Genomic DNA, 26,988 nt, shown 5'->3' with positions numbered 1-26,988 from the left:
GAGTTCTTGCACAAGAATACTTAAGAAATGAGCGGAAAATAAGGCATGGGAATTAGTTGTTATTAAGTTATTAGTTATTAAAGTAATGGAATATCAGTTTTGCCAAGTGATTGATATACTTTAATGAAATGCGATGAGCAACCCTCGAGCTGTGCAAAATATCAATAAGTTGCAGACAAAGTGTATCCGTCTCACTCGCCCTGCGAAAAGGACCTCCACTTGTCTCAAATTTCGCAATCATATTGCGCATACGCCACATTGGCCCCTGAAAATATACAAGCAATGGAAGCTTGGCTGTGACTGCAATTGTTGCCTTTGATTTGAAGTGCAGACATTCCAGGCATTATTATGCGGGTGCATAATTGACATGTGATTAGGAATAATTGGACTTTTATGCTGGAATAACTTTTCACAAACAATGCTTGATATTGACTCAAACTTAATTGGGCATTCTGGGCTGTGTGTACTGTGTCTTGTGTCGATAGAGAAAAGGCAAGGCAACTAATATTTTTGTGCACTAACTATTTAATGCGCTAGAGAGGAGATAAAAGGGGGACTGCGACTGCATTCTTGCAAAGATATTCCTGCAGTTGCATACCGCTGCCAAGTTCTGCTAATTGCTCGCACGCTAATGACTCTACGCGCAATATCCTGGCCACTAACTACCGGCCACGCCCACGGAGGACACGGGAAAACCCGGAAGCGGCCACTTGCCAACTGCCATTTGCGGCAACTAAGCGCAATTAATTAACAACCCAGGCGATTGCATTAAAAGCGGGACAAGGAATAGAAAAAAATTATACAAAATGTTGGTACTCCATAATGGAGCGCCGGTGGTCGCGATGTCCCCGCCCACGGTCACGCAGAGTTGGCCAAAGAAAATGCGGCTTAATGCTGAATTAATTCCAATTACCACAGTGCCGCCTGCTCCTGCATCCTTCTCCTCCATCCTTGACCATCTCGACCAGCGGACGAGCACTCTCATCGGACTGGCCAGTAATTTAGCCGCTAATGCGCGGAGTGCGGCCAACAAAAGCCGCCGCACGCGCTGACCTCCAGCTCAGTCCGCGTCCGGCTTGGCCAGTACACTGCTAGAAAAATGTGACTGAGTTGGGCAATAAGTTGTTCAAAACAGTCATTTAAGTAAGTCGCCTAAGAACTAAATGCTAATCCCATTTAACGTAAGAACTACTTGAATCTAAGCACAAGTATATGTTCAAACTACTATTGTTTTGCAGTGCAGCCCCTCCCAATCGCCACTCTGCATTGCCATGGCCTTTTGTGCGAGGTTTTAACATGAAATTATTTCATATAAAAATTTCCCTCTTTCGGCCAGCCATCGGCCACTTGTTTGGCTTTCACAAGATTCACTAATTAATTATTAATTAAGTTGGAAAAATTGCCGAACAAGCACCGCTCCCGCACCCGCCCCCGTCCATCCTCCTGCTGAGCGGAATGGAAGATGCCTTTGCATTCGGTTTGAAACTTTTGAAAGTATTCCAATTTTCTAGCATTTTCTCGTCCGCTTTGCGCAGAACTTTGTGGGCGGAAAACTTCCGAGCGAGCTGGAAAAACTTTCGGCGCAGCGTGTCACCGCTCCTCCACCCAATTTCCTCGTGGCCAAAGTTTTTACTGTCGCATTTCTCCGACTCCCGAGAAGTCGGCACTAAAATGCAGGCCCGAGTGGCAAGGAAGCAACCATCGTTAGCAGGTCCTTGGCGGCATAAAAAGGAGCAGCATACCAGGCTTAAACAAAAAGCACGTGTCCTGCGAAGCGCCTTTCATCACGCAACGCAACTCAACTCAACTCAACTCAACTGACCTTCCAGCTCGGACAGAGCAGCCCATGTGCAAATTGAAAGCGCCAGAAACATACATACATACGAGTCTGAAAAATGGAAAAAGGAACTGGAAGCTGCTCAGAAAAGCGCAAACATTTATATTTAATTGGTGGTTTGTGCTCGAGAAGTGGCCGCCCCCTTGTGGCCTTGTGTCTACCCAATTGAGTTTCAAAGTTGCAATTAGAGCAGTCCGGTCCGAATGAACGACTGCCCATTTTCCGTGGGCTGTGGAAAGGCGGACTGGACTGCTGGCTGCACTGAATGGAAACAGTTGAGTCCTGGACGGTCCAGAGGTGGGCAGCTCGACTGAGAAACAATGCGCATTGAAAGGAAACAAGTCGCAGACCATTAAACTGCAATGGCATTTCCCTGACCGCCATTCAGGATTTTAAAAAGCCATAAAACCAGTAATGTTACTTAGAGCTTAACTGAATCCAAACAAGAAGCTGCTGAGATTCAACTTTAAGCCTTCTAGGCTCGCAAATGCAAGTAATAACCATTTAATAAACATAGTAATTCCTGGCACAAATTCAACAAAAAAACAATCACCGTGAAGTCAAAGGCACTGACGTTTACCAATCCATTTACTGCGATTCATTCTCCGTTGAGCCATGGAAACTCTTTGAAACTAAGTACTTAATGCTGCCTGGCAAACTAACGCAATCTCGACACGGGCAAAGCTAAATGGAAATGAAAAACCGAATTGAATTTACCTTGCCTTTGACTATTTCGACACTCGTGCAGTGCCACGCCCACTTTTGTGGATCAGCAAATGTGCCAAGTGTTTGCGGCTGCACTGGGCGAAATACGTGCTTACAAGGCAACCCAGTGTAAAGTATTTTCATTGGATTAGTTCATGGTTGATCTAAATGAATTTGCATTCCCTCGATTATATTGTCATGACTAATTCCTGTTTAAAAAAACCAAAATACTTGCAATATTAATTAGACTCAATTGGGATACATTTTCTCCCTGTTTCCTGCTGATGGCTTTCCCTGCGCTCAATGACGAATGCCGACTTGGCGATGATGACTTCTTTAGACGACATTTAATTGAGAAATAATTGAATAGGTCGCGTCAAGTGTTTGTTTGGCGTTTGGCTGGCTGAGGTCTGGGATGTGGGAAATGGAAAATGGAATATGGAATACGGATGTGCCATATGGAATACGGTGGCTCGGGGGGATTGGGCTTGGGTGCCCAGAGAGGTCTGGCTTTTGGGCGAAATTAGCTTTGTCAAATGCGGCTGACATGGGCCGGGTTGAGTGGTGCGGAAAGGTCTACTGCAGCGTGAAAACGCCACTGCGAGTTGTTTAATGAAGTATCACAGTCGGCGGAGAAAGTCGAAGGCCCACTCGATGCCCCACTCCCAATTGCCCATATCCGATTTGCGGCCTGCGATTTGGATTTCCCACCACGGAAAACAAAGCCATGGAGGCAGTCAAAGGAAAAAGGTGGAAAAAACACACGGCCACAAAGGGAAATAAACGTGTGATTGGAATCTCCGGCAATCGTCCTTTAGTCGGGCGCAGAGTGGGCGGCTCCTGGCTCCTGTATCCTGCATCCTGCATCCTGGGAACTTGTCGCCCTGCGCAGTCAGCCGCGCACTTATAATTGCAGTTGCAGTTTAGCCGATTCCATTGTGGATGGAGAACTGCATCGCTCAATCAGGCACATGAAGAAGGAGTAAGTAAGTTTATGGGATGTATGCGAAAGTATACAGCAATTACCAAACGAATATTGCATGCTATTTGCTTTATAAAGTATATTCCATAGGAACAGCTCACTATTGCAGTGCAGAACAATTGAGAGCAGCAGAATAGGTCACATAGTTATTTAACTCTTTATCCCATCACTTCCATACACATGCCCAACCATATCCCCATCTATATCTCGAGCAACAGGAAAAACACCAGACACCATTCATTAAATATGAATTCCATCTTAATCGCGCAGTTTACCGAAACTGCCCAGCCACTCAGCCATTCATGAACTTGAACTCGCAACCCAGTGCCGGTGTACTCGAATTATGGATCATTTTGAGATACAGCATCGCTTTAGAGTTTTTTAAAGACTCCGATTACGTCACGCCAGATGTTCCCGCGGTGACAGCAATTATACAGGCCAGTAGACGCATTTTCCATGAATTCTAGGCTAGTGCCAATGCCGCTCTAGAACTGGTTTCCCTAGTCTTCCACGAGCGATCTATAAAAGAGCCCTGTTCACCAGAATTGTGCCCATTTACAAACTTAAAGCTGTCGCATACGCAATGCATCACTTAGGGCTGGAGATCATCTGCTGGAGCTGCCTGCTCATTACGATGGCTGCCAAGACGGAAGCAGCTGCGGTATGGAAGCTACCCACCGCGGACAAGGTCTACGAGGAGCTGGAAAGGTGTCGCCAAGAGGGCCAAGAAGAGGATGCAGCCACCCTGCGGTGTTTGGTAAAGAAACTGGGACTGTGGACGGATGAGAGTGGCTACAATGGCAGGCGGATAGCGAAGATCTTTGCCGGCCACAACCAAATGGAGGAACTGATGCTGGTGGTGGACCACTGCAACCGGAAGGAGCGGGACACGCATCACCTGGATGACTGGGCCTTCCTGGCCTACAGGTGTGCCACTTCCGGCCAGTTTGGCCATTGGGTCAAGGACTTCATGAGTCAAAAGGAAGCTGAACAATGAAATACAAGTGTGATAGAAAATAAAGCTCATGAGTATAAGTTGGCTAGCACAGGCAAGTCATTGCAACTCCAGCAAATAGACGAAATTTATGTAAATTAGAAGGGAGCAGCTATATTCCACTTCTATTAGCCAACTTCGTGTGTTCTCAAAAAGTAAATAGTAAGTAATGATAGGTATTTTCTTCCGAGATATTCATAGTATAGTCATTTTCATTTCTCAATATGTTTTGATCTTCAGCTTGGCGCTAAGTCAGTGGAAAACGATAGCCCGTTTAACTCGTAACACTATCCTCTATAGATTGTGATACTCATCTGAAAATTGTATTTCTACATCAGAAAAATTACAAAAAAAATTAAAAAAAATAGATTTCTAAATTTGAATGCAGATTTTTAGAGAATTGCGCCAGAAACATTTAGAGGTATGCCACTTAAAAATCCGATTAAGATAAGTTGAGTTATGGAGTTAAAACCATCAGCCTTGGGACCTTTTTTAATTTTTTTGAATTTCTACATCAGGTAAATTACAAAAAAAATTAAAAAAAAAAATATTTTTAAATTTGAATTTGAATGCAGATTTTTAGAGAATTGCGCCAGAAACATTTAGAGGTATGCCACTTAAAAATCCGATTAAGATAAGTTGAGTTATGGAGTTAGAACCATCAGCCTTGGGACCTTTTTTAATTTTTTTGAATTTCTACATCAGAAAAATGACCAAAAAATTAAAAAAAAATATATTTCTAAATTTGAATGCAGATTTTTAGAGAATTGCGCCAGAAACATTTAGAGGTATGCCACTTAAAAATCCGATTAAGATAAGTTGAGTTATGGAGTTCAGAACATCAGCCTTGGGACCTTTTTTAATTTTGTTGAATTTCTACATCAGAAAAATGACCAAAAAATTAAAAAAAAATAGATTTCTAAATTTGAATGCAGATTTTTAGAGAATTACGCCAGAAACATTTAGAGGTATGCCACTTAAAAATCCGATTAAGATAAGTTAAGTTATGGAGCTTAGAACATCAGCCTTGGGACATTTTTTAATTTTTTTGAATTTCTACATCAGAAAAATTACAAAAAAATTAAAAAAAAAAAATATTTTTAAATTTGAATGCAGATTTTTAGAGAATTGCGCCAGAAACATTTAGAGGTATGCCACTTAAAAATCCGATTAAGATAAGTTGAGTTATGGAGTTCAGAACATCAGCCTTGGGACCTTTTTTAATTTTGTTGAATTTCTACATCAGAAAAATGACCAAAAAATTAAAAAAAAATAGATTTCTAAATTTGAATGCAGATTTTTAGAGAATTACGCCAGAAACATTTAGAGGTATGCCACTTAAAAATCCGATTAAGATAAGTTAAGTTATGGAGCTTAGAACATCAGCCTTGGGTCATTTTTTAATTTTTTTGAATTTCTACATCAGAAAAATTACAAAAAAATTAAAAAAAAAAATATATTTTTAAATTTGAATGCAGATTTTTAGAGAATTGCGCCAGAAACATTTAGAGGTATGCCACTTAAAAATCCGATTAAGATAAGTTGAGTTATGGAGATAAAACCATCAGCCTTGGCACCTTTTTTATTTTTTTTGAATTTCTACATAAGAAAAATTACAAAAAAATTAAAAAAAAAATATTTTTAAATTTGAATGCAGATTTTTAGAGAATTGCGCCAGAAACATTTAGAGGTATGCCACTTAAAAATCCGATTAAGATAAGTTGAGTTATGGAGTTAAAACCATCAGCATTGGGACCTTTTTTAATTTTTTTGAATTTCTACATCAGAAAAATGACCAAAAAATTAAAAAAAAATAGATTTCTAAATTTGAATGCAGATTTTTAGAGAATTGCGCCAGAAACATTTAGAGGTATGCCACTTAAAAATCCGATTAAGATAAGTTGAGTTATGGAGTTAAAACCATCAGCCTTGGGACCTTTTTTAATTTTTTTGAATTTCTACATCAGGTAAATTACAAAAAAATTAAAAAAAAAATATTTTTAAATTTGAATGCAGATTTTTAGAGAATTGCGCCAGAAACATTTAGAGGTATGCCACTCCGAAATCCGATTAAGATAAGTAGAGTTATGGAGTTTAAAACATCAGCCTTGGGACATTTTTTAATTTTTTTGAATTTCTACATCAGAAAAATGACCAAAAAATTAAAAAAAAATAGATTTCTAAATTTGAATGCAGATTTTTAGAGAATTGTGCCAGAAACATTTAGAGGTATGCCACTTAAAAATCCGATTAAGATAAGTTGAGTTATGGAGTTAAAACCATCAGCCTTGGCACCTTTTTTATTTTTTTTGAATTTCTACATAAGAAAAATTACAAAAAAATTAAAAAAAAAAAATATTTTTAAATTTGAATGCAGATTTTTAGAGAATTGCGCCAGAAACATTTAGAGGTATGCCACTTAAAAATCCGATTAAGATAAGTTGAGTTATGGAGTTAAAACCATCAGCCTTGGGACCTTTTTTAATTTTTTTGAATTTCTACATCAGAAAAATGACCAAAAAATTAAAAAAAAATAGATTTCTAAATTTGAATGCAGATTTTTAGAGAATTGCGCCAGAAACATTTAGAGGTATGCCACTTCAAAATCCGATTAAGATAAGTTGAGTTATGGATTCAGAACATCAGCCTTGGAACCTTTTTTAATTTTGTTGAATTTCTACATCAGAAAAATTACAAAAAAATTAAAAAAAAAAATATTTTTAAATTTGAAAGCAGATTTTTAGAGAATTGCGCCAGAAACATTTAGAGGTATGCCACTCCGAAATCCGATTAAGATAAGTAGAGTTATGGAGTTTATAACATCAGCCTTGGGACATTTTTTAATTTTTTTGAATTTCTACATCAGAAAAATGACCAAAAAATTAAAAAAAAATAGATTTCTAAATTTGAATGCAGATTTTTAGAGAATTGCGCCAGAAACATTTAGAGGTATGCCACTTAAAAATCCGATTAAGATAAGTTGAGTTATGGAGTTCAGAACATCAGCCTTGGGACCTTTTTTAATTTTGTTGAATTTCTACATCAGAAAAATTACAAAAAAATTAAAAAAAAAAATATTTTTAAATTTGAAAGCAGATTTTTAGAGAATTGCGCCAGAAACATTTAGAGGTATGCCACTCCGAAATCCGATTAAGATAAGTAGAGTTATGGAGTTTATAACATCAGCCTTGGGACATTTTTTAATTTTTTTGAATTTCTACATCAGAAAAATGACCAAAAAATTAAAAAAAAATAGATTTCTAAATTTGAATGCAGATTTTTAGAGAATTGCGCCAGAAACATTTAGAGGTATGCCACTTAAAAATCCGATTAAGATAAGTTGAGTTATGGAGTTCAGAACATCAGCCTTGGGACCTTTTTTAATTTTGTTGAATTTCTACATCAGAAAAATTACAAAAAAATTAAAAAAAAAAATATTTTTAAATTTGAATGCAGATTTTTAGAGAATTGCGCCAGAAACATTTAGAGGTATGCCACTTAAAAATCCGATTAAGATAAGTAGAGTTATGGAGTTTATAACATCAGCCTTGGGACATTTTTTAATTTTTTGGAATTTCTACATCAGAAAAATTACCAAAAAATTAAAAAAAAATAGATTTCTAAATTTGAATGCAGATTTTTAGAGAATTGCGCCAGAAACATTTAGAGGTATGCCACTTCAAAATCCGATTAAGATAAGTTGAGTTATGGAGCTTAGAACATCAGCCATGACCTGGCGCCATCTGGTGCTGAGAAAAGGCGAGGTGCAATAAAATAGTTTACGCCAACGAGCTAAAGGGCTTGCTAGACAGTTAAAATATTTGGGCCGTTTAACAAATAATTTATTTACGAGTTAAACTTTAGACAAGCGATTTGGTTGGTTTCGGAAGGCTTGTTCTGCTGGCCGGCAATCGAGTAGGAGTCCCATCCACAGTGTGCATATACTCCACGTACATCCTTACGATATCGTCGGGGGTATTAGTTTTGTGGTGATGGTGATCAGCCATGGAAAAAACCAGACCACAAGCCAAAAGAAGAATACTAAGAACCTTCATGGTGGTGTATTTTACCTTGTCACAACTGCAACTGCATTTTTTGCACAGCTCAGCAGCCGTTTTTATACGAGCAGTACGCTTCGAAGCATTCAAAATAAAGTTAACATTCCATCGACTGTCCCACCTATTATCCTTATCAAGCAACGATAGACCCAGCTTTCAGATGCCAGAATTCAGATGCAAGGCTATCAACAAGTCTGTTTGCGACGCGACTTTGAGCAAATTCCGATTGAACCAAAGTTTCAAACTGAACTTGCGCCATCTGTTGTTTGGCGGCGAAACCGAGAGAGCGAGACCTGGCTATTTCATGCAGTGGCGCCATCTGTCGTCTAGTAACGAAATCAAAATCAGTTTAAGAACGCAAACACAATATTCCTCGTTTTCTTTTTTAGTCTCACCAAATAGCTTTTTTTTTACTTTTTTCCTATATACATCTGAAGATACATATATGTATGGTGGAAAAGCTTTAAGCCAGTAAAATTAAATCTAGTCTGGGGTCACCAGAGTTCGTAGACTCATTGTGCCAATCAAAACAGAAAAAGGGAAAGTGAAACTTCCTCCGCCAGTCAAGGGGAAATCCGCCCACCACAGTGGTCTATCAAACAGCCCCAGCAGATCTCCAAGTTTTCGGGACTCGAGAGTGGTTGAGGGACCGGGTCGGATCGGATCAGATCACTCTTATCACCTTTCGGCTGTGAACGTGACTGCGCCAAATGAAAACAAACTATCACGCTGCAGATGGAGGTGTACACTCAAGGAAAAGCTATAAGCCTCCGAAAATTGTAACAAGTGCTGTTACAAACTAACAAGCAACAATAATATTAAATTATGAATTATAATATATACAATATGAACACCAGAATTATCTTATAGTTAGGTAGTTTTTCTCGCAGTGTCAGTGCAAATATAAACCTTGTTTAATAAACAATATGGTAAACAACAGAGAGTCGAGGGCCCAACAGCTAGCGTGGAATGACTAAAACCACTTTTATAGTGCAAAATGAACGGCCATTCTGAACTTTGCAACGAAAGTGAAACCCGTAAGCCCGTTTGTTTTGGCCGAGAATAAAGACTTGTTGTGACCACAACTGCCAATTGACAATTGCATTGCAGAGTGTCGAGAGCTGAACGAATTCCTAGCCCAGTTCGCTGTTCATTACGCCCCTATTCTACACTTTCGCCGGGTTTATTGCATTCATTTGACGCCGCCGAGCACTTAAGTCGAAGCTAATGAAAACGCCGCCTCCAATGGAAAAGCATTTGGATATGTTCAGATGGTGCTGCGGTTTCCATTCAGTCGAAGTGCAAATGCCCTGAGTGAAATGATGCTGGAAAAGATAAGAGACCTTTCCTTATATGTCCTATTATGTCTTTATGTGCAAAACTTCCCTTTATATGAAGACACCATGGCGTATGAGCAATAATTCGTTTATTCGTTCTATTTGCCAGTAAAAATAAATAAAAAGGTAACTAAAACTGAATCCTTCCCTATTAGCGCTATTAACCCATTCTATTCATGTTAGAGCTAGTTGTTAGAAGCTATAAAATATATTTTTATTACTCCTGAAAAGCCATAAAAAAGTCATTACACCCGATGCAAGGCTAGCTGAAAGTAGGCCAACTCCAAGAAGTTCCTGTTCGTACGCCCATAAAAATGGCCTAAAGCCAACACAGATGCTTATTTGCAAGCCTTTTAGTCAGCTTTTCATTGCCACCACTGTGGCCACCATGGCCACCACGGCCACCATGGCCACTGGTACCGAAGGTATAAAAGGTTGTCCATGGAGCGCGCCCAGCGTTCGCTTTAAGTCGCCAGAAACCCACTGAAACGCCACCGAAAGCCAAGAAACGCGCGTGCGCAGCCGCAAAAAGAGTCAGTCGGTCGTCGGCAGTCTCCGCGTGAAGTCAACTCAACAACTCAACTGAATCCCACTCAAGTCAGCCCAGCTGAATTCAAATCGTGATCTGTGTTCTCCGGAGTGAACTGCACTTCATGCACATTATCATTTGCTGCAACTTGTTTTCAAAGTCATTCCGTGTCGGCGGCCAGTCGCTAAACAAATTGTGCATTCTTAAAGACATTTCATTTGCGAAGTGCGAATCAGACAATTTATGATATATTTTTTGGATTTTCTGGAGCTTCCTGACACTGCACACTGCGTCACTTGCATACGTAAATCCAAGGAAACAGTTCACAAGAAGGGGAAAACAAAACACACGGCCAATATGCAAATGGAAAAGGTAAGCGGCGTCTGTGATAACTTTATTCACTGATTGATCATTGAATTAAATACCCATCGAGTTACACAAGGGACCTTTTGGTGGGCAAACTTTCCGGGCACTTTCACTTTCGCTGGCCCGTCTAAGATTCCATCAAAGACTCAGCCAAGATCCAGTTTAGACTCAGGTTTAAGGTTACGCCACTGCCTTCATTGCCTTTGAACTGGTCTTAGCCATGAATCCAACGCGATTTGCCTCTGAGTCAGCCACCAGCGAGCCATGTGCAATGCAGGCTCACATCCACTGAACCTAAAGTGGCAGTAGCTCAAAGCTAATTCCTGATTTTGACCATATGTCTCGCAATAAAAGCTATTAAAATAGAACGAAAAATGGCACATAGAACGAGCTTTCATTTGTTATAATGGAGTACGTACACTCAGAATACTTCTAAAGTCCAGATCTAAGCAGCTTATTTTAAATTAAATACAAATAACAATTAAGCAATTATAAAACTGAACAACAATCCATCAAACAATCAAGTGTAAAGCAAAACTTCTAAACTGACTCAGCTTCTTTGCGAGGTTGTAAGATCGTCTATAGGTCAAGTAGGCTCGTCACTCAGTCCTCCACTGACACCTCCGAGTGACCACCCACCTGGATTTGCCGGAACGCCAGTGAGCCTATGGAAACACCCATGGCCAAGAGGCGACTCCGAGCCATTGAACCATTTGGAACTATCACTTTTAACGCGCGTCACAATGGCACTCGAGGTGGCCCAATTTCGTGGCTTGGAGTGCACTTGATCACCGATTATTGTCTGCTGACTCGAGCTGACTCCATTTAATTTCACTGCTGCCAGATGCCCACGAAATCGAAAACGATATCGAGCTAGAAAATGAAAAGGAAAAGCGTTGAAAATTGCTCCCTCGAAGCGAGAGAAAAGACCACGGCCAGCGGGAGTGGGTGAGGAAAGTCAAAGTGAAATGCTTGGAAAGCAAGGCAAATTGCCAGTCAGCCAGTCAGCCAGTCAGTCAGTCTCTTGGAGCACAAACACAATACAAACAACAATCAGCGCTCCAAGGAGGAGGGCGGCCCAGCCCCAGCCGACTTGGATGTCTGGGTAATCCAATAGCGGCAATTAGAGTGCGGCCCCCGGGCATCCGGGGATCCGGAGATCGGGGGATCAAGATCAGAAACGCGGTCACAGTTCCGCAGATCGCTCCACCGCATTTCCATGCTCCAGTGCCAGCTGCATTACCACTCCTCCTCCATGGGCAACTCGTCTAACCGGACCTAGACGCCATCTCTCCGAGGAAAAGGCTCGAGAAAAAGCTCCACTTGAACCCGCGCAGTGGCAAAGAATTGGTTATCAGTAGAATCCACATGTGCACGAGATACCAGTTCTTTATGGACTATTTTCGCTCAGTGTGAAGTAGCAGCACCGTCCGGTTCGATCGGCTGCTCCGTAATCCAATTAAAGGAACAATCTACATTTCAATTCAAAACTAATGAAGTGTAGAGAATTCGCAACAAAGGCTGACATGTGTTGATTGTTTCGGCGACTGCAGTGCTGGTATTTGAAAGTCGTGGGTTTCTTCTGGCCGGGGAGTCAGTCCATATATACGTTTCGGAGCCATTACTAACAAGCTTCCCTGTAGAGCAGCCAGCGTTCCAGCTCCCAACTTCCGTCCGACCACGAACACAAACACAAACACACATTGTGCGTAGTCCAAACAATTCATTGATTGATTGTCGATATGGCGATCAATTAGACAGATTATGCTTTTCATTGATTGCGATCCAGCAGTAGTGACAAATCCCAGGGACAGCTGTCAATGGGCACCAGATACTTGTATAAACTTCTATGTATAACCGCCGATTTCGATTTCGGTTTCCATTCTCGGCAGCACACCGTTCTGATTCTCCTGCTACTGGGACTCATTCTTTGGACCGATTCCTCGCAAGCCGCCCGTCGCCTGAGGAAGAAGCCCAAGGTCTACAACGCACTCATCACCACCGACGACAACCTGACCTCCAGTCGCGCCTACCCGGTCATCCAGCCCACCATCCATGAGCCGGGCTACGCCCCCTTCGGACCCTTCAATCCCTACGGATTCTACAGTCCTCCGATCGTGAGGTTCGGCCAACCGATTGTCCCGGGACTGACGCCCAACGAGAGGGTGAGTTTACAAGTACTTGCAATCCTCATCAGGAACTCGTTCAAAGTGGCCAACAGTACTAAATCAATTTATTCATTTTGCGAGGCTTAACGAAATATTTCCCAAGTTTGAATTACTGTTGGCTATAAGCAGCCAATGATTAACTTTATAATCGGTAATAAGCTGGGCTTTTATAAGTCTGTACTCAAGAAGCTCACTTTATCTAAAAACGACGTCTGTGTTGAGCAATCATCCACACTCTAAAAGTATATTGAAACCTTAACTTACAGCTCCCGTACCCTCTGCCGACTGCCGCCCAGTATCCCGCTGGCTATCCCGGAACTCCATATGAGCCCCAACCAGCCGTGGAGACGCCAGTGGAGCAGCAGCCCCAGGCGGCGTCGCCACCGGGAACCGTGGAGCGCCAGGAGATGCCCAAGGAGCAGATGCCCCTGCCGCTGAATCAGCACGGACTGCCGCCCATGCTTATTCCACTGCCCTCCCAGTTCAGAGGACAGCCCATGCACCTGCCCCCCTATCCGTACAGCCAGTACCCAGTGATCTACGACCAGGCGGGCTACATTAGGCAGAACTACCTGCCACCGTACGACTACTATCCCACCCAGGGCTACCCCGTGCGCGGAGCCACCTTGCCGCGCGAGCAACTGGAGCAGCCGCAGAATCCCGTACAGAGTCCAGCTCAACCACAACCACAGCCACAGCAACAGCCACAGCCACTTCCCCTGGAGAATCTGGAGCCGGCGCAGCCCAGCTTCGAGGACATTCGCAACGGATCGGAGAGCAAAAACAGCGCGGTGCCGGATGTTCCACCTCCGCCAATACCCTCCGGTCCCAAGCGTCCGCGGCCCGCGGAACCGGAACCAGAAGCGGAAGCTTCTCCGGATCGCAAGCCGGAAGCGGACAACTGAGTGAAAGCCGAGTGAGGCCGGTTGCCCAGATTGCACACACGTATTTATTACCATTTCGCTTAGGCATAATATCGATTCGATTGTACAATGTCGCCTTAACCCGTAAGCTAAAGTAAGAGTTCATTCAGAGATAACGAATAAAAAACATGAAATCGCACTGGCGGTGATTGAACTTGCATGGGTGTCCAGTTCCCCTGGGAATCATCCAGGGGATGCTTTCGCTTACGACGGGGAATTGGGAGCTGTTTATCTCAGCTCCGATGCGACTATAAAGGCAGTCGAGTAGCTGGGAAGAGTTACAGTTCACATCGCACAGGGAACTCAGAATGAAGCTGGCACTGCTCCTGATCCTCTGCTGTTGCCTCATCGGAATGGGTGAGCTACAACACTGGTCTTTGGTCTTTGAATTCCAAATGAGTAAAAATATCTGATATGCAGCCCTTGGTGACTCGGTTGTGGTGACCAAGCCCTCGTTCATCCGCAGTCGCTACAGCTTGCGTTGGAAGAAGACAACCTCTGTGGCGCCTGAGGTGGTCACTGCTGATGGACCCACCGTTCACACAGTCACCACCACCGACCATCCCAAGCTGGCCACCTCCACGGCCAGTTCGGACTACGACTACTACGGAAATGGGGAGACGGAGAACGTGGTGCACAAGTAATAGCCATATGCCAGCACTATCATTAAGCGAACCTATAAATTAGCACCTCATATAATCCGCGCGGTCAAATAAATAAACTAAATAAAATAAATGTGTATTAAGCGCCTAAGAAATCCAAATTCAAATTTCGCGGGCTGTTAAACAGTTATGTTGCTAGCCTGCATTCGCAAAACAAGTTGGCATCTTCAACAGCTGCCTGTTAAGTAAATGTTAGGTAACATAGGCACAAGTCAGCTGTTCCTCGCCGATAGCAACAGCAACAAAAACGGCAGCTAACAACAAACGAGTTTCAAATCGAAAATGTTAACAATTAAATGCGCCCAGAATGTGATTAAGCCGCGCTGCCTGAAAGTGGCCAACCTGCTTGCCAGTAGCCACCGATCTGGTTTATCCCGCGCCACTGCAACAACAGCAACGAGTAGAAGGTAGTCACTGCCGAATGAAAAAGGGACGGGGAGGGGTAAAAATACCAAACTTAAATCGAAGCTTTATTTTTCGCGCAGCCTGTCGCAAATCTCAGTTCTGTATTCGCCAGCAGCGAGAGAAGCAGCACAGGCAGCAACTGGTGGCCGTCCAAATCTCCGTAGAATCCACACCATCCCAACCACAGAAGCCCCAGCAACCGCAATCCCAACGAAAAAGCGCAAAATGGTGGTAAGTACGCTTCGAAAGTGAGTTTGAGATCAAGGTGATGAAGTCTCAGCGAAATCGAGTGCTTCTCTTATCGCCTTCAACTGAAAGCGAGCCCCCAAGGCCGGATTTTGACTTTCGGAAAGTGCTTTATGCCCTACGAACTTAACTCTCTCCGATTCTGGCCAGGAATGGAGGTATTCCTCTTCTAATACCAGCTAATAACGCTGAGAACTGATGTTTAAGCGACCTACACAAAAGCCTTAGTTTATAACATGACTCAATTCCACTCACTTGTGTCTGGCCTCCGTGCAGGTGCGACTAAACGAACAAGAGCGTGCCGAGAAGCTGCAGCCCCTGCTGGACGCTGGCTGGACTTTGGTGGAAGGTCGCGACGCCATCTTCAAGCAGTTCGTGCTGAAGGACTTCAACCAGGCCTTCAGCTTCATGACGGGCGTGGCCTTGCTGGCCGAGAAGATCAATCACCATCCCGAGTGGTTCAACTGCTACAACAAGGTGGACGTGACCCTGTCCACACACGATGTGGGTGGCCTCAGTTCGCAGGACATTCGCATGGCCACTCACTTGGAGACCACGGCCAATTTGTTGAGATAAATGCGTTGTTATACTAGTTGCTAAATGTCTATAATCTCCGGTGTCCAATAAATACTCAGCTCAGCATCGATTTGCTGAAGATTTGGTAATCGGCCTGTTCCAGGACATCTGGGGAAATCTCGTCCTTGACGTAGCCCAGTTGCTTGAAGAAGGAAAGGGAGGCTTCGTTGTTGTTCAGAACGGTCAGCATAACCTTTTCCAGGTGCCACAGGCGAGCACAGTCCTCCAGGGTGTTCATAATAAACTTTCCCAGGCCTTTTCTTCGATGCTCTGCAGCCACTTGCATTTCATAGCTGGAAGACAGTTCTACTAAGTTATTGTATTAGGGATTTACGTACGAATACCCACCAATAGAGGACACAATCTCCGTGATCCATGTCGAAGCGGAACATCGCGTAGGCCACGTTCTCCTTCTTTTCGTTCTGGGCCACTAAGTAGCGCGCCCAGTTCTTGTTCAGCTCGGCGGCTTTGATCTTGGGTTGCCAGCCCATCTTGAGTTGCTTGTAGTAGGGTCCCACGTTCGTCTCGGCCAGCTTAAAAGCCCATTTCAGCAGTTTGGAGTCCGCATCCGACTTCGCTCGGCAGATCAGTTTGAATTCCTCTCCGCTGGGGGCCTTGTAGCTTTGGTAGCTGAGAGATTCCAGGGGATTCTTGGCCCTGGCAGCCGTCTCCACAAACCTCTGCTTGGCGCCCTGACTTAGTTCGTCCTGATTCCGCATAATTTGGTTAAAATTCTGTAGAAATGGCAATTGGTCTAAAACTATGCCGCGCAAATTAGGGATGACATAGAGTGGTAAACAAACTGTTAAAGTTCATATCGAAGTTGCTATCGATTACTCCGATTAGCTGCAGTTGGTATTTTTGAAATTCTTATTCCCGGCCACCTTATTATTTACCACTGTTTTGTAAACAATTACAGAAAATTGATTAAATACCTTTTTACGGAATAAATACAGATTTATTACTAAATTATTAATATTTTAATTACTCTTACTACTATTAAGCCCACGGGACTTGCTACTTCAGGTTACCATCACCCAAATCCCAAATTCAACAAGTGCTGACGTTTCCAGTTCTATAAATTTTAGTTTCTAGGAGACGCAGGATGTTTAGGAAGGCCAAGCCCAAAGTAGAGCCCCCACCCACGGCTCCAAGTGTGGAGGAAATGCTGGCGGACATGGAAACCTTCGAGGTCAATCAGCCCACGATAAGCGGACCCACGGACAACTCCGACTTGGAGCACGCGCTTCTGACTGAACCGGAGAACCTATCCCTTCCCACTTGGTGGCAGGTGTTCGACGAGTACGACCAGAAGGTCAAGAAGCTTTCGGCCACCGAGGAAGATCTGGAGGCTCAAAGAAATCAGCTCAAGGAATGTTATGCCAAGCTGGAAAAGAATGCGGATAAACTGAGAACGGGCATCCAAAAGCAGCAGGCACTGGTCAAAGGAGCCCTTAAATGTTAACTTATCGTTAAGCTACCTTATCTAAACACTATTGTTGAATGCGGAGTGGGTAACAATTAAAAGCAATTACCTCGAAATGAAAAGCATTTACTTTTATATCAGCTCTATAATCTTCTGAATATTTGCTTTAGGCCCACTATGAGGTGGTTCGAGTCCCGGCTAAAAGTTCAGCTCAAAGTACGTTTACGGTATTTTTCGACAGCAAAGTGTATTTTTCTGAGCCCGACATTTTAACGGTCAATACGTGGTGCGGTCACACTGCTTGGTGGATGGTAAGGTGGTCGAAAAAAGTTGTTAAAAGCGCAGAAAAAGCAATTGTAATGCAAGTGCTCCAGTGACTGAAAAGTAAGCAGCCAAGCAAATAAGTTAATTAAAGCTAAGATCAACCGATCAGAAAATCCAAAAACGGCACGGGAAGTCATGAAATTTGCTCGATTTAGGCCTGGATGATTGGGCAGAAGAACAGGTTTTAGGCCGTGGCAACAACGAAAAAAATAGAAAAAAACCTGCGACTGGCTTATACCATTTACGCCATTAACGGAGGTCGATTGTTATCCCTGTGTGTGTGCGTGGTGTGTGTTTTGTCCAATATATTTGGCTAAATTCCGCAAATCCAATTAACGCAAACGGGAAAAAAGAGTGCAACAATTTGTGGCTAATTGAATTTTACGTGTATTTTATTTTGGTTTGCGACCAGCGCAACAACAACAGCGAGCAGCGAGTAGAAAGAGAGGGTAGAGCAGTGAAAAGAGAGGGGGTTTTTTTTGGCCAAATCCAAAGCTCAGGTAGAATACACACACACACACGGGCACACTTGTATGTTTGTTGGGCAAAAACAATAATTATCCAATTAAACGGTTGTCAAAGAATGCATTTAATTTCATTGGCCAATAAGTCTGCGAGATAGGGAGGTAAGCAATGAAAGAGAGCGCCTAACTAACAGTATTTTTCACGGGCACACCAATACGAGCGCCACTGCTCCGTGTGTGCGTGTGTGTGTGTTGTGCTAATGAGATGCTGTGACGCTCTTCTTCTTCCCCTTGCCGTTTGTTGCTTTTGCCATTTATGCAAAAAGACGCAAAACAAAAAAAGAAGAAAAAAACAGAATAAAAATACACAGATTTTCGAGCTGAACAAAAGATTTCGCGTAAAAGGTGAAAGCCACTTGGAGATGCGAAATCACGGCGTATACGCAATGCAGTTTCTTTGTGCCCCGGACCGTTAATGCAATCATCTCGCGATCATAACCGTTCTAGATTCTCAACTCTCCACTCCTCCAGTTCCCGCGGAGATGTCACCGATTGGAGCCACTTCCTCGCAGCGAATCCCACAGCAATAACATATAACGAATAACAAATGATGTGATGCAGCAGCAGGGGTCGAGTTCGGAATACACAACCTTCGAGTAGTCCAGGCCACCTAGAATTACCCGGATCGCACCACGATGGGCTGGCTGCTGGGCCTCTTCGGGCTCCAGGTCCTGTTCCTCTGGCTCCTGTGGCTGCCCGGCGAGATCCTGGCCATTCCCACGCCGCTCAAGCTGCCAGGTGAGTAGGGCTTCCAAAGATATCCCCAAAGTTTAATCTGAGAAGTAATCTGATAAGGCACCCCAAGTATATTATTTCCATATCATCAATATATGCTTCATTAAGTACACTGTAATCCCCCCAACCAGTTGCTTTCTATAGCCTACCTACAAATTTGTTCATCACTTAGTTAGGAGAAATTTCATCTTGTCATTGCCGCTGGCAGCTTTCTCCCGCTCCCACTAACCCCTGAGATGCCCCCTTCTTCTTGCAGGCTACACCCACAGGCTGACGCCCTACATCAAGCACTGGGAGGCGGCGAACTTCGATCGCCAGGTGCTGCAGGCGGCGCAGGTCAGGCACCTGGAGCAGGCTCGCTTCCGGCAGAAGAGAGAGGTGACCACCTCGGCGAGTGGACTGGCGCACACCATCCGCTTGAATTTCTCCGCCCACGACAGGTGAGTGCACTCGAGATCGGCAGCCAAAAAGGTAATCACTTAATCACCTGACACCTCCTACAACCCGCAGAGATTTCCGCCTGGTGCTGCGTCAACAGCCGCACTCGGTGTTCGCCCACGACGTGGAGATCGAGAACACTCTGGGCCCCATCGACTACGATGTGTCGCGCATTTATACGGGCAGCCTGGAGGACGACGAGGCGGCCCACGTCCAGGCGATCCTCACCAGCGACAACCTGTTGGACGGCACGATAGAGACTCAGGCGGAGCACTACTACATCGAGCCGGCGCACCGGTATTCCCAGCAGCTGGCCGAGAGCGGTGTCCACAGCATAGTCTATAAGTTAAGTGATGTAAATATGCAGAAGCAGCAGTTCACCGGCGGAGGACTCAACTCCGCCACTCCCGCCAAGACGCACTGCGCCAGCGAGAAGCTGAGGAAGAAGCGCTGGCTGCCAGAGGAGGTGAGTATCCTAAGAATACAATACGAATTCCATTCTAATGAACCTTGCCTTTCAGCTGGCCATGTCGGACGCTCCGGCGCCCACGTACAATCGTAATCCGCCCCTGCCGCTGGACTTGGAGGTGCCCTACAACGATGACTTTCGCGTCCTTGCCTCCGAAGAGGACAAGAGCGAGGAGTCGCCGCGAAAGCACCCAACCACGTCCACAACCAGGAGCACTGTGCGCAGCACCGAGAGCTTCCTGGCCACGCTGACTAAGCCCACGTCGAACCGCAACATACTTGTAAATAACTACAATCCCTCCAATCTCGGCGAGGGAAGTCGCAGCTACAGCAGCGGCACCAACAATGCCAACAGCAATAGTAATAACAATAACAGCAACAACAACAACAGCAACAATAATAATAATGGTAATAACAATGTGCGGAAGTTGTACACAAAACACAAGAACATTATTGTGAGCACGTACAACCGACCCATCGAACCGGAATTCGGAACGCCCTACGAGGAACCGAATAACAATGGCACCCGCGAGCTGCCCAGTAACTTCTTCAATGCCAACTGGACGACGCTCTTTCTGGGAAACAACAACAATGGCAACGACCGCCCCAGCCACAAGACGCATGTGGAGATCATCACCAAGAACGGAGCGACCAAGAAACCAAACATCATTGTGAACAACTACAATCCGGAGATTATATTTGCCCCCAATCCGCACAATCCCAGTTTCAATAGCATGCTGATGACGAATCTGCTGAGCGGAAGGGGTGGCGAGGACATCCACAGCTCCCCCAGGCTGCTCTACGATCGCAAGACCACCTGCATGCTGTACCTGCAGGCGGATCACACCTTCTTCCAGAAGATGGGCTCGGACGAGGCGTCCATAGAGGCCATCACGCGGCATGTGCAGCGGGCCAACACGATCTACCGAAACACGGACTTCAACAACGATGGGAAGCCGGACAACATCACCTTTATGATCAAGCGCATCAAGGTGCACAACATGAACGCGATGAAGGATCCCAGCTACCGATTCCCCGGCAACTACGGAGTGGAAAAGTTCCTGGAACTGTTTTCGGGTGAGCGATTATACATTACAATTGACTTGCTGATTAATTGATCCAGTTTTGAGTTCCCGAGCTGACTAATTGAGTTGATTTATTGATACGCAAATAACATTTTCTGTGTTGTTTAATTAATTACATTTGTGTTGAGTGTATGATTTAAATGCACTTTTTAATATATTATACATATGTTGATTTACTTTACCAGAGGAGGACTACGACGCCTTTTGCTTGGCCTACATGTTCACCTACCGTGACTTCGAGATGGGAACCTTGGGCTTGGCCTGGACGGGAGATCTAAAGAATGCCGGCGGAGTCTGCGAGAAAAATGGTCATTATCGCGGGTCCCTTAAGTCACTCAATACGGGAATTGTCACTCTGTTGAACTATGGAAAGCATGTGCCACCGGCGGTCTCCCATGTGACTTTGGCCCACGAAATTGGCCACAACTTTGGATCACCGGTGAGGAGTATACAAATATGTATAAAATATAAATGTTACTAAGAGTGTTCCCCCATTTCAGCACGATCCGGAGCAGTGTACCCCTGGTGGCGAGGATGGCAACTTCATCATGTTCGCACGCGCCACTTCGGGCGACAAGAAGAACAACAACAAGTTCAGCACCTGCTCTCTGAAATCAATAGAACCCGTGCTGAATGCCAAGGCACGTTCCATGAAGGGCTGTTTCACAGAGCCGCAGTCATCGATTTGCGGCAATGGCGTGGTGGAGCCGGGCGAGCAGTGCGACTGCGGATGGGAGGAGGACTGCAAGGACTCGTGCTGCTTTCCCATGTCAAGGCAACCGCGTCTGGATGAAACTCCGTGCACTCTGACGCCGCATGCCCGCTGCAGTCCCTCGCAAGGACCCTGCTGCACCACCGATTGCAAACTGAAGTTCGGTGACAAGTGTCGGGATGATAACGGCTGCCGGGATCCTTCATTCTGCGATGGGCGAGTGCCGCAGTGCCCTCCGTCGGTGAACAAACCCAACAAAACCATCTGCAACAAGGAGTTCGTCTGCTACATGGGCGACTGTACGGGTAGCATTTGTTTGGCCTATGGTCTGGAATCGTGTCAGTGTATTCCGGGACCCCAAGACGATCGGATCAAGTCATGTGAGCTGTGTTGCAAGCTGCCAGGAGAGGACAGTCCCTGCCGCAGTTCCTTCGAGTGGAATGAGGCGCCCTTCGATGTGCCCGATATGTACTCCAAGCCTGGAACTCCCTGCAATGATTATAATGGGTGCGTATCGTCTGCCCTGTAGACCACAATTCATGAGACTAATAATTCGTTTATTTTTTAAGATACTGTGATGTGTTTCAAAAGTGCAGAGAGGTGGATCCCTCTGGACCACTGGCCACGTTGCGCAAGCTCCTGCTTTCCGAAGAGAGCATCGCCAGCTTCAAGAAGTGGATGCAGCACAACTGGTACACGGTAGCTTTAGCTGCTGTGGGCGTTATCCTGCTCCTGGTAAGTAACATTACAGGAAACTGGAGAAAAGTTCTTAAATACACTATTAAATATTCTTTGGCACAATAAGTTTATGAGACTTCTAACGCAAATGTTAAGGGATCAGGTCGAAGCCAAAGCGCAAGCAAGGGCTTTGGCCTTGGGTGAGCAGTTAGACTTTCAGTGCCCGCAATAATCCTGTAGAGTGTTTGGAGAACATGCATCTAGTCAGTGGCTAATTTGAGGGCAGCTTTAGTGTAGAAGTCATTTAAACATTTACCTTTGCTCTTTTCCTTATTTTAAATTTGATTGGATTATAATACCTCATTTATTTTCACAGGCGCTGAGCACAAAGCTGCTGGCGAAGCGGTCGAATCTGAAGCTTAAGTCCGTCACCATTATACACAGCGCCACCACGGAGACAGTGCGTCTTCCGGAGAACAACAACGGCGTGATAGTTCATACAGCCGTGAGGACAAAGGTACCTTTCAAGAAGAAGGTTCGTGGCGAGCGAACCAAGAAGCCAGGAACGGGAACAGTAGCTGGAGCGGGAGTAACAGCCACTGCTGCAGCTGCCACCCGAAGTGCAGCCAAAAGCAGTGCCAATCCGGAGCCAAAGAAGACCACTAGAAGCCAAGCGATGGCCAAGAAGAAATCCCTCGAGGAGGAGCCCAAGAAGTCCAGCAAGAAGATGGGCAAGCACATGAAGGAGATCATCGACTATTCAAACCGCAACAACAACGGCGACGATGCCTCCAACTTGTCGACCACCAATAACCATACCAACACCTTTGGCAAGGTGCAAAAGTGGCTGCTCGAATCGCCCATTGTGGCTCAACCATTGTCCCACATTGAGCACAGCTCTCGGGTTCGCAAGGTGATGAGCAAATCGCAATCTACGCCAGAGAGACTGGTGCAAAAGACACCGCAGAAAACCAAGTCCATGGGCAATCTGTCCAACGAGAAGGTCAAACTGCAGGTGGTTTACAAGCCGCCCTTCAAGTTTTCCCTGAGATTGTCCAAGAAACCGAAAGTGAAGACCCATGTGGTGGGCGCAGGTGTAAGGCCAAAGAGAAGCCAAAAGACTAGTAACCGAACTGGGGGACAGTCCGCCTCAAAGGAAGTGTCTACGCGCGCCAAGAGGAGTGCCCTTCTGCTCTGCAACGAGGCGGAGGACGATAACCAGATCCTCACTCTCAACGAGCCCAACTACGAGACCTTGAAGCCACCAACGCCTCCACGTTCCATGGAACATTGCTACGAGAATGTGGACATGCAGGCAGAGGCCTCCAGCTCAAAGCCTAGTAGTAGCAGCAAAGTGGCTCCTAGCTCACAGAACAGAGCCAGCTTGGAGGTGACTCCTCCAGTTCCTGCCCAGAGGAACTCCTATCGCAGGTCTAACTCCCTGTCCACCCATAATCCATTTGCGGCCGCTCCTCGCCGGAGCAGCAGCAAGGCCAGCGGATCGGTCAATCTCACGCGGAACTTTGGCAGCACTCAGAATCTGATCAATCTCAGCCAGAATCTGTCCAAGAACAAGAAGCGCAGCAGTCTGAACCTGAAGGCAAGTGGTAGTGGAGCCACCAGAAGCGGGAAAGATCCACCAACTATGGCAGTCGCCTCGCCACAGAGACGTTCCTCGTCCAATGCCAATCTCCGCAGGGACAGCAGCGTGTCCTCCTCAAAGGCAGTGCCTGTTCCGCCCACAAGGAACTCGCGGAATAGCTTTAGCAACATTCCTAGGGCCAGTTTGGGAGGAGCAAACAGCAGTGTCGTCCCCAGCACTGGAGCACCTCCGCCCAGTTTCTCTCGCCAATCTTCCAGCAGCACGGCCACCAGCAGCTCATCCATCACTCCAGGCCTAACCACCGGAGTGGCGTTGCAGCAATCCGCCTCCACCAGCGCCATGCAGCGTCACCCGCCCTCGCAGCCCACGAGAAGAAGCCTCCACAACTTCAGGACGCGCTCCACGGGCACAGGAGCTGCAACCGGAAAGCCAGGAGCAGCAGCCACTTCTGCAGCAGCAACATCTGCAGGAGCCGCAGCCGCAGCAGCATCGAACGAGAACAACGAGCTGCCTTCGGACCTGGAGGTGGTTGTGTCCGATGTGGAGAACCTGGTTAGCTAAGGGCAGCTCTCCCGTTCCAGTTTCCAAAACCAACCAAGTGAAAGTGATAAGTCTTAATGTTAGTTATACAAATTGTCGCATAGGTTTACTTGCATAACACTGCCTTAAACTTGCCGTTTCTGCTGAAAATGTGAAATACCACGCCCACTCACACGAACAGACACTCAACCGCATTCCACACGCCCATAAATCTCCCGACCAAGGCTCGCCCCAGCACCTCGAATGCATCACCACCCACTAGGGCACCCTATCACCCACTGATGCCACCGCAATCCAAACCGCAGCCGCACTCACCGCACTTTGTACCTTCTACTGTTTACTGTTTACTGTTTGCATTCTAGTTCCGGTTTCCAGATTCGATTGGACAGTTGGATTAGAAGTTGAGATAGATGAAGATGAGATCTCACCAATCCTTACCTATTTGATCGAATCATGAAATGGAAACAGGGCATATGCTCGTAATTCAATGACGTTTTCTACTTATCGAACCAAAACTAAAAGAGCTTTACATAAAGCCAAAGTCCCATTTCACAGATACTCGATTTCAGAACCAGTTGTAAGAAGAAAATCGAATTGAAATACCTGATCATATGCTCCCTCTTTACGTTTGCCTGAACTTGGTCTATACTCTAAATCTATAGTTGTTTTCAAAACAGTATTACTGCATTGTTATGTACCTACTATACACTTTAACTGCCTAGGTTGCCTGCTCTTCAAGTTTCGAACAACGATCACTACTCATCTGAACTACGACGACACACAAAACAATACAAGGTGCTATTTTAGTAAGGAACTAAAACGATGAAATATTAGCCGAGAACATTTCAAAATACTTTGCATATTTTCTGAAGATCAAAACTAAGATTAGAGAGATTAGAGAGGAATAAAGGAATAGAGGAAGATAGAGGTTGGTGTAGCTGGAGATGTAGCATATAGGAAAATATAAATGGGGAGCCGGGTAAAGTTGCAAATAGCTGTACGGATTAGATACAAAGATAACCAACGATACTGTCAATAAATCAAAAGCATCATGCATCGAAAGTAGGTCTTAGAGAACTCCCAGCCAGCCACATAGGAAGTTAGCCACCCGAGCACTGACACTTATCCACCCGATCCCCTCGAGCACGGCACCTGTACACACGCATCGATCCCATAGTGACACCCTTAGCAGCCCGTAGTGTACATAGGATAGCGAATGGTCATAGTTTTTATATGCAATCCAGTTAGAGCAATGAGAGCAAACAATAAGGAGACACCCCACACCAATCGATATTCATAGCGCCTAGGATATAGAGTCACATTCCGTATCGAGCCACTGAGCAGCGGCTTCTGAGTTAGACACCAACAACACCCAACACCCAGCATTAAGGATCTTAGGCTAAGGACAACAATTGATATTTGTAGCTATATGAACGTGTAGGAAATCAAAGGCGTATCAAGAGTATATACATACATCCATGTGGGGCGTGCAATAGCCATTGCAACTGTACGAGCATTTGGGTATATTTTTGTGGAATATACAAGATACAGATACAAGATAGAAGCCAAAAGCTCAGCTCAAGAGACCCAGCACCCAGGAACCATGACCCATGACCCAGGACCCATTACCCCACAACCGACCCAAAATATCGTATATAGACAGACAGACAGTTAACGCGTTGGCCAGTGAAGAAACCGGAAACGGAAATAGTTAAAACGAGTACGCGACAATCGCTTTGAAATGCTTAACATAAAGATGAATACTGATAAACCCGAAGTCGAAGAGGAGTCTAGTTTCTACCTTGTCTCGACAGCATATTTCAATACGAAACTATACAAAATATGGCAGGCAAAAGATGGAAACTTACCAAAAGATAACACTAGGAAACACAAAGATACACCGGAGTGGGATATGTTTTCCTAATAGATTTTAGTGAGTGCAAACCAAATGGGAAGTACTTGGAGATACTTCAGCTCAAACTGGAGAAGAGAAACCTATAGGATCATGTACTCCCATCCCGTGTATTTCCAAAGGTCACATTTTATTATCCAGTGTATTAAAGAGATGAATTTTGCCAATGTTTGTGTGTACTGTATATACTTAAATGCAAATGATTATTGTCTAAGCGAAATGGAGCGAAGTATTTTGAGCGTGACAAAAAGACTATTTAGCGCGAAAAGAACAATTTTTGTGTATTGTACATAAGGGAACCGATTGATTTTAATCTAAATATACATAAATATTAATGTAATTGTAAAACTGCAAACGATTTTTAAATCTGTATGTGTATTGTGTACCTCAATTGTAATTAATTTTTATACTTTTCATGAGATGGATTAATGCTATTTTTTATAATTTAGCTAAATGAATGATAAACACGTATGTACGTCTCCCGATTCCCCACGAAACCATCGTCTACCCCTAGTTAATGGCCAGTTTTAAATGTTGTCCAAGACCGCATCACCCATCCAAGAACCTAAATGAATAATATGTAATTTTGTCAATTAAGAACGCGTAAATGTCTTTAAGAAATCGAATGAAAAACAAACGAAATTAATTGAATCGAACAAAACAGAAACCGAAGAGCAAAGAAGTGAATACTAGCATTTTACGATTACATTTTAACATTTTTAAAGACAAGCGAACAAGAAGCACATGTGTGACAA

General features: G+C 44.7%; 7 protein-coding genes across 9 annotated transcripts; 6 read left to right on the top strand and 1 right to left on the bottom strand.

The window, feature by feature from the left end:
* The first annotated feature begins 4,072 nt into the window (after nt 1–4,072).
* LOC6554594 lies at nt 4,073–4,601 on the top strand. Its single transcript, XM_001981293.3, has one exon. It carries the CDS (start codon nt 4,108–4,110, stop codon nt 4,519–4,521), a length of 414 nt encoding a protein of 137 aa, XP_001981329.1. The 5' UTR covers nt 4,073–4,107; the 3' UTR covers nt 4,522–4,601.
* A 5,750-nt stretch (nt 4,602–10,351) lies between these two features.
* On the top strand, nt 10,352–14,053 carry LOC6554593 (vegetative cell wall protein gp1). The gene is made up of 3 exons (XM_001981292.3): nt 10,352–10,814; nt 12,701–12,973; nt 13,243–14,053. The coding sequence occupies exons 1-3, from the start codon at nt 10,686–10,688 to the stop codon at nt 13,879–13,881; spliced, it is 1,041 nt and encodes a 346-aa protein (XP_001981328.2). The 5' UTR covers nt 10,352–10,685; the 3' UTR covers nt 13,882–14,053.
* A 123-nt stretch (nt 14,054–14,176) lies between these two features.
* LOC6554592 lies at nt 14,177–14,623 on the top strand. Its single transcript, XM_001981291.3, has 2 exons — nt 14,177–14,256; nt 14,320–14,623. Exons 1-2 carry the CDS (start codon nt 14,208–14,210, stop codon nt 14,541–14,543), a joined length of 273 nt encoding a protein of 90 aa, XP_001981327.1. The 5' UTR covers nt 14,177–14,207; the 3' UTR covers nt 14,544–14,623.
* A 119-nt stretch (nt 14,624–14,742) lies between these two features.
* Nucleotides 14,743–15,858, top strand: LOC6554591 (pterin-4-alpha-carbinolamine dehydratase). Its single transcript, XM_001981290.3, has 3 exons — nt 14,743–14,968; nt 15,047–15,197; nt 15,489–15,858. The coding sequence occupies exons 1-3, from the start codon at nt 14,844–14,846 to the stop codon at nt 15,786–15,788; spliced, it is 576 nt and encodes a 191-aa protein (XP_001981326.1). The 5' UTR covers nt 14,743–14,843; the 3' UTR covers nt 15,789–15,858.
* LOC6554540 (N-alpha-acetyltransferase 40) lies at nt 15,802–16,610 on the bottom strand. The gene is made up of 2 exons (XM_001981289.3): nt 16,137–16,610; nt 15,802–16,081 (listed from the first exon to the last, which is right to left on the bottom strand). Exons 1-2 carry the CDS (start codon nt 16,505–16,507, stop codon nt 15,844–15,846), a joined length of 609 nt encoding a protein of 202 aa, XP_001981325.1. The 5' UTR covers nt 16,508–16,610; the 3' UTR covers nt 15,802–15,843.
* Nucleotides 16,611–16,634: 24 nt separating this feature from the next.
* On the top strand, nt 16,635–17,336 carry LOC6554539. Its single transcript, XM_001981288.3, has 2 exons — nt 16,635–16,814; nt 16,877–17,336. The coding sequence occupies exon 2, from the start codon at nt 16,894–16,896 to the stop codon at nt 17,251–17,253; it is 360 nt and encodes a 119-aa protein (XP_001981324.1). The 5' UTR covers nt 16,635–16,814; nt 16,877–16,893; the 3' UTR covers nt 17,254–17,336.
* Nucleotides 17,337–17,477: 141 nt separating this feature from the next.
* Nucleotides 17,478–26,988, top strand: LOC6554538. Of its 3 annotated transcripts, none has more exons than XM_015153587.2 (9): nt 17,478–17,598; nt 18,534–18,800; nt 19,054–19,237; nt 19,308–19,701; nt 19,757–20,780; nt 20,974–21,227; nt 21,289–22,007; nt 22,070–22,235; nt 22,555–26,988. In XM_015153587.2, the coding sequence occupies exons 2-9, from the start codon at nt 18,698–18,700 to the stop codon at nt 24,340–24,342; spliced, it is 4,632 nt and encodes a 1,543-aa protein (XP_015009073.1). In that variant the 5' UTR covers nt 17,478–17,598; nt 18,534–18,697; the 3' UTR covers nt 24,343–26,988. The 3 variants fall into 3 exon arrangements, with proteins under 3 accessions (XP_015009073.1, XP_026831787.1, XP_001981323.1); XM_026975986.1 differs by having other exon boundaries at nt 18,510–18,800; XM_001981287.3 differs by having other exon boundaries at nt 17,478–18,164; nt 18,510–18,800.

Source organism: Drosophila erecta, unplaced genomic scaffold (genome assembly GCF_003286155.1).
Source record: "Drosophila erecta strain 14021-0224.00,06,07 unplaced genomic scaffold, DereRS2 tig00000000-arrow-pilon, whole genome shotgun sequence".
In the NCBI taxonomy this organism is placed as follows: Eukaryota; Metazoa; Arthropoda; class Insecta; order Diptera; family Drosophilidae; genus Drosophila; species Drosophila erecta.
This window is presented reverse-complemented; position numbering and strand designations above follow the sequence as displayed.

Coding starts and splice junctions, on each gene's coding strand:
- LOC6554540 (XM_001981289.3), bottom strand. CDS start 16,507: ATGCGGAATCAGGACGAACTAAGTCAGGGCGCCAAGCAGAGGTTTGTG. Junction 16,082..16,136: donor GGAGATTGTGTCCTCTATTG/GTGGGTATTCGT, acceptor ACTGTCTTCCAG/CTATGAAATGCAAGTGGCTG.
- LOC6554591 (XM_001981290.3), top strand. CDS start 14,844: ATGTTAACAATTAAATGCGCCCAGAATGTGATTAAGCCGCGCTGCCTG. Junction 14,969..15,046: donor ACAACAGCAACGAGTAGAAG/GTAGTCACTGCC, acceptor TTTTTCGCGCAG/CCTGTCGCAAATCTCAGTTC. Junction 15,198..15,488: donor CGAAAAAGCGCAAAATGGTG/GTAAGTACGCTT, acceptor GCCTCCGTGCAG/GTGCGACTAAACGAACAAGA.
- LOC6554594 (XM_001981293.3), top strand. CDS start 4,108: ATGCATCACTTAGGGCTGGAGATCATCTGCTGGAGCTGCCTGCTCATT.
- LOC6554538 (XM_015153587.2), top strand. CDS start 18,698: ATGGGCTGGCTGCTGGGCCTCTTCGGGCTCCAGGTCCTGTTCCTCTGG. Junction 19,238..19,307: donor AATTTCTCCGCCCACGACAG/GTGAGTGCACTC, acceptor TACAACCCGCAG/AGATTTCCGCCTGGTGCTGC. Junction 20,781..20,973: donor GTTCCTGGAACTGTTTTCGG/GTGAGCGATTAT, acceptor TTACTTTACCAG/AGGAGGACTACGACGCCTTT.
- LOC6554539 (XM_001981288.3), top strand. CDS start 16,894: ATGTTTAGGAAGGCCAAGCCCAAAGTAGAGCCCCCACCCACGGCTCCA.
- LOC6554592 (XM_001981291.3), top strand. CDS start 14,208: ATGAAGCTGGCACTGCTCCTGATCCTCTGCTGTTGCCTCATCGGAATG. Junction 14,257..14,319: donor CTGTTGCCTCATCGGAATGG/GTGAGCTACAAC, acceptor TCTGATATGCAG/CCCTTGGTGACTCGGTTGTG.
- LOC6554593 (XM_001981292.3), top strand. CDS start 10,686: ATGATATATTTTTTGGATTTTCTGGAGCTTCCTGACACTGCACACTGC. Junction 10,815..12,700: donor CCAATATGCAAATGGAAAAG/GTAAGCGGCGTC, acceptor CATTCTCGGCAG/CACACCGTTCTGATTCTCCT. Junction 12,974..13,242: donor GACTGACGCCCAACGAGAGG/GTGAGTTTACAA, acceptor CTTAACTTACAG/CTCCCGTACCCTCTGCCGAC.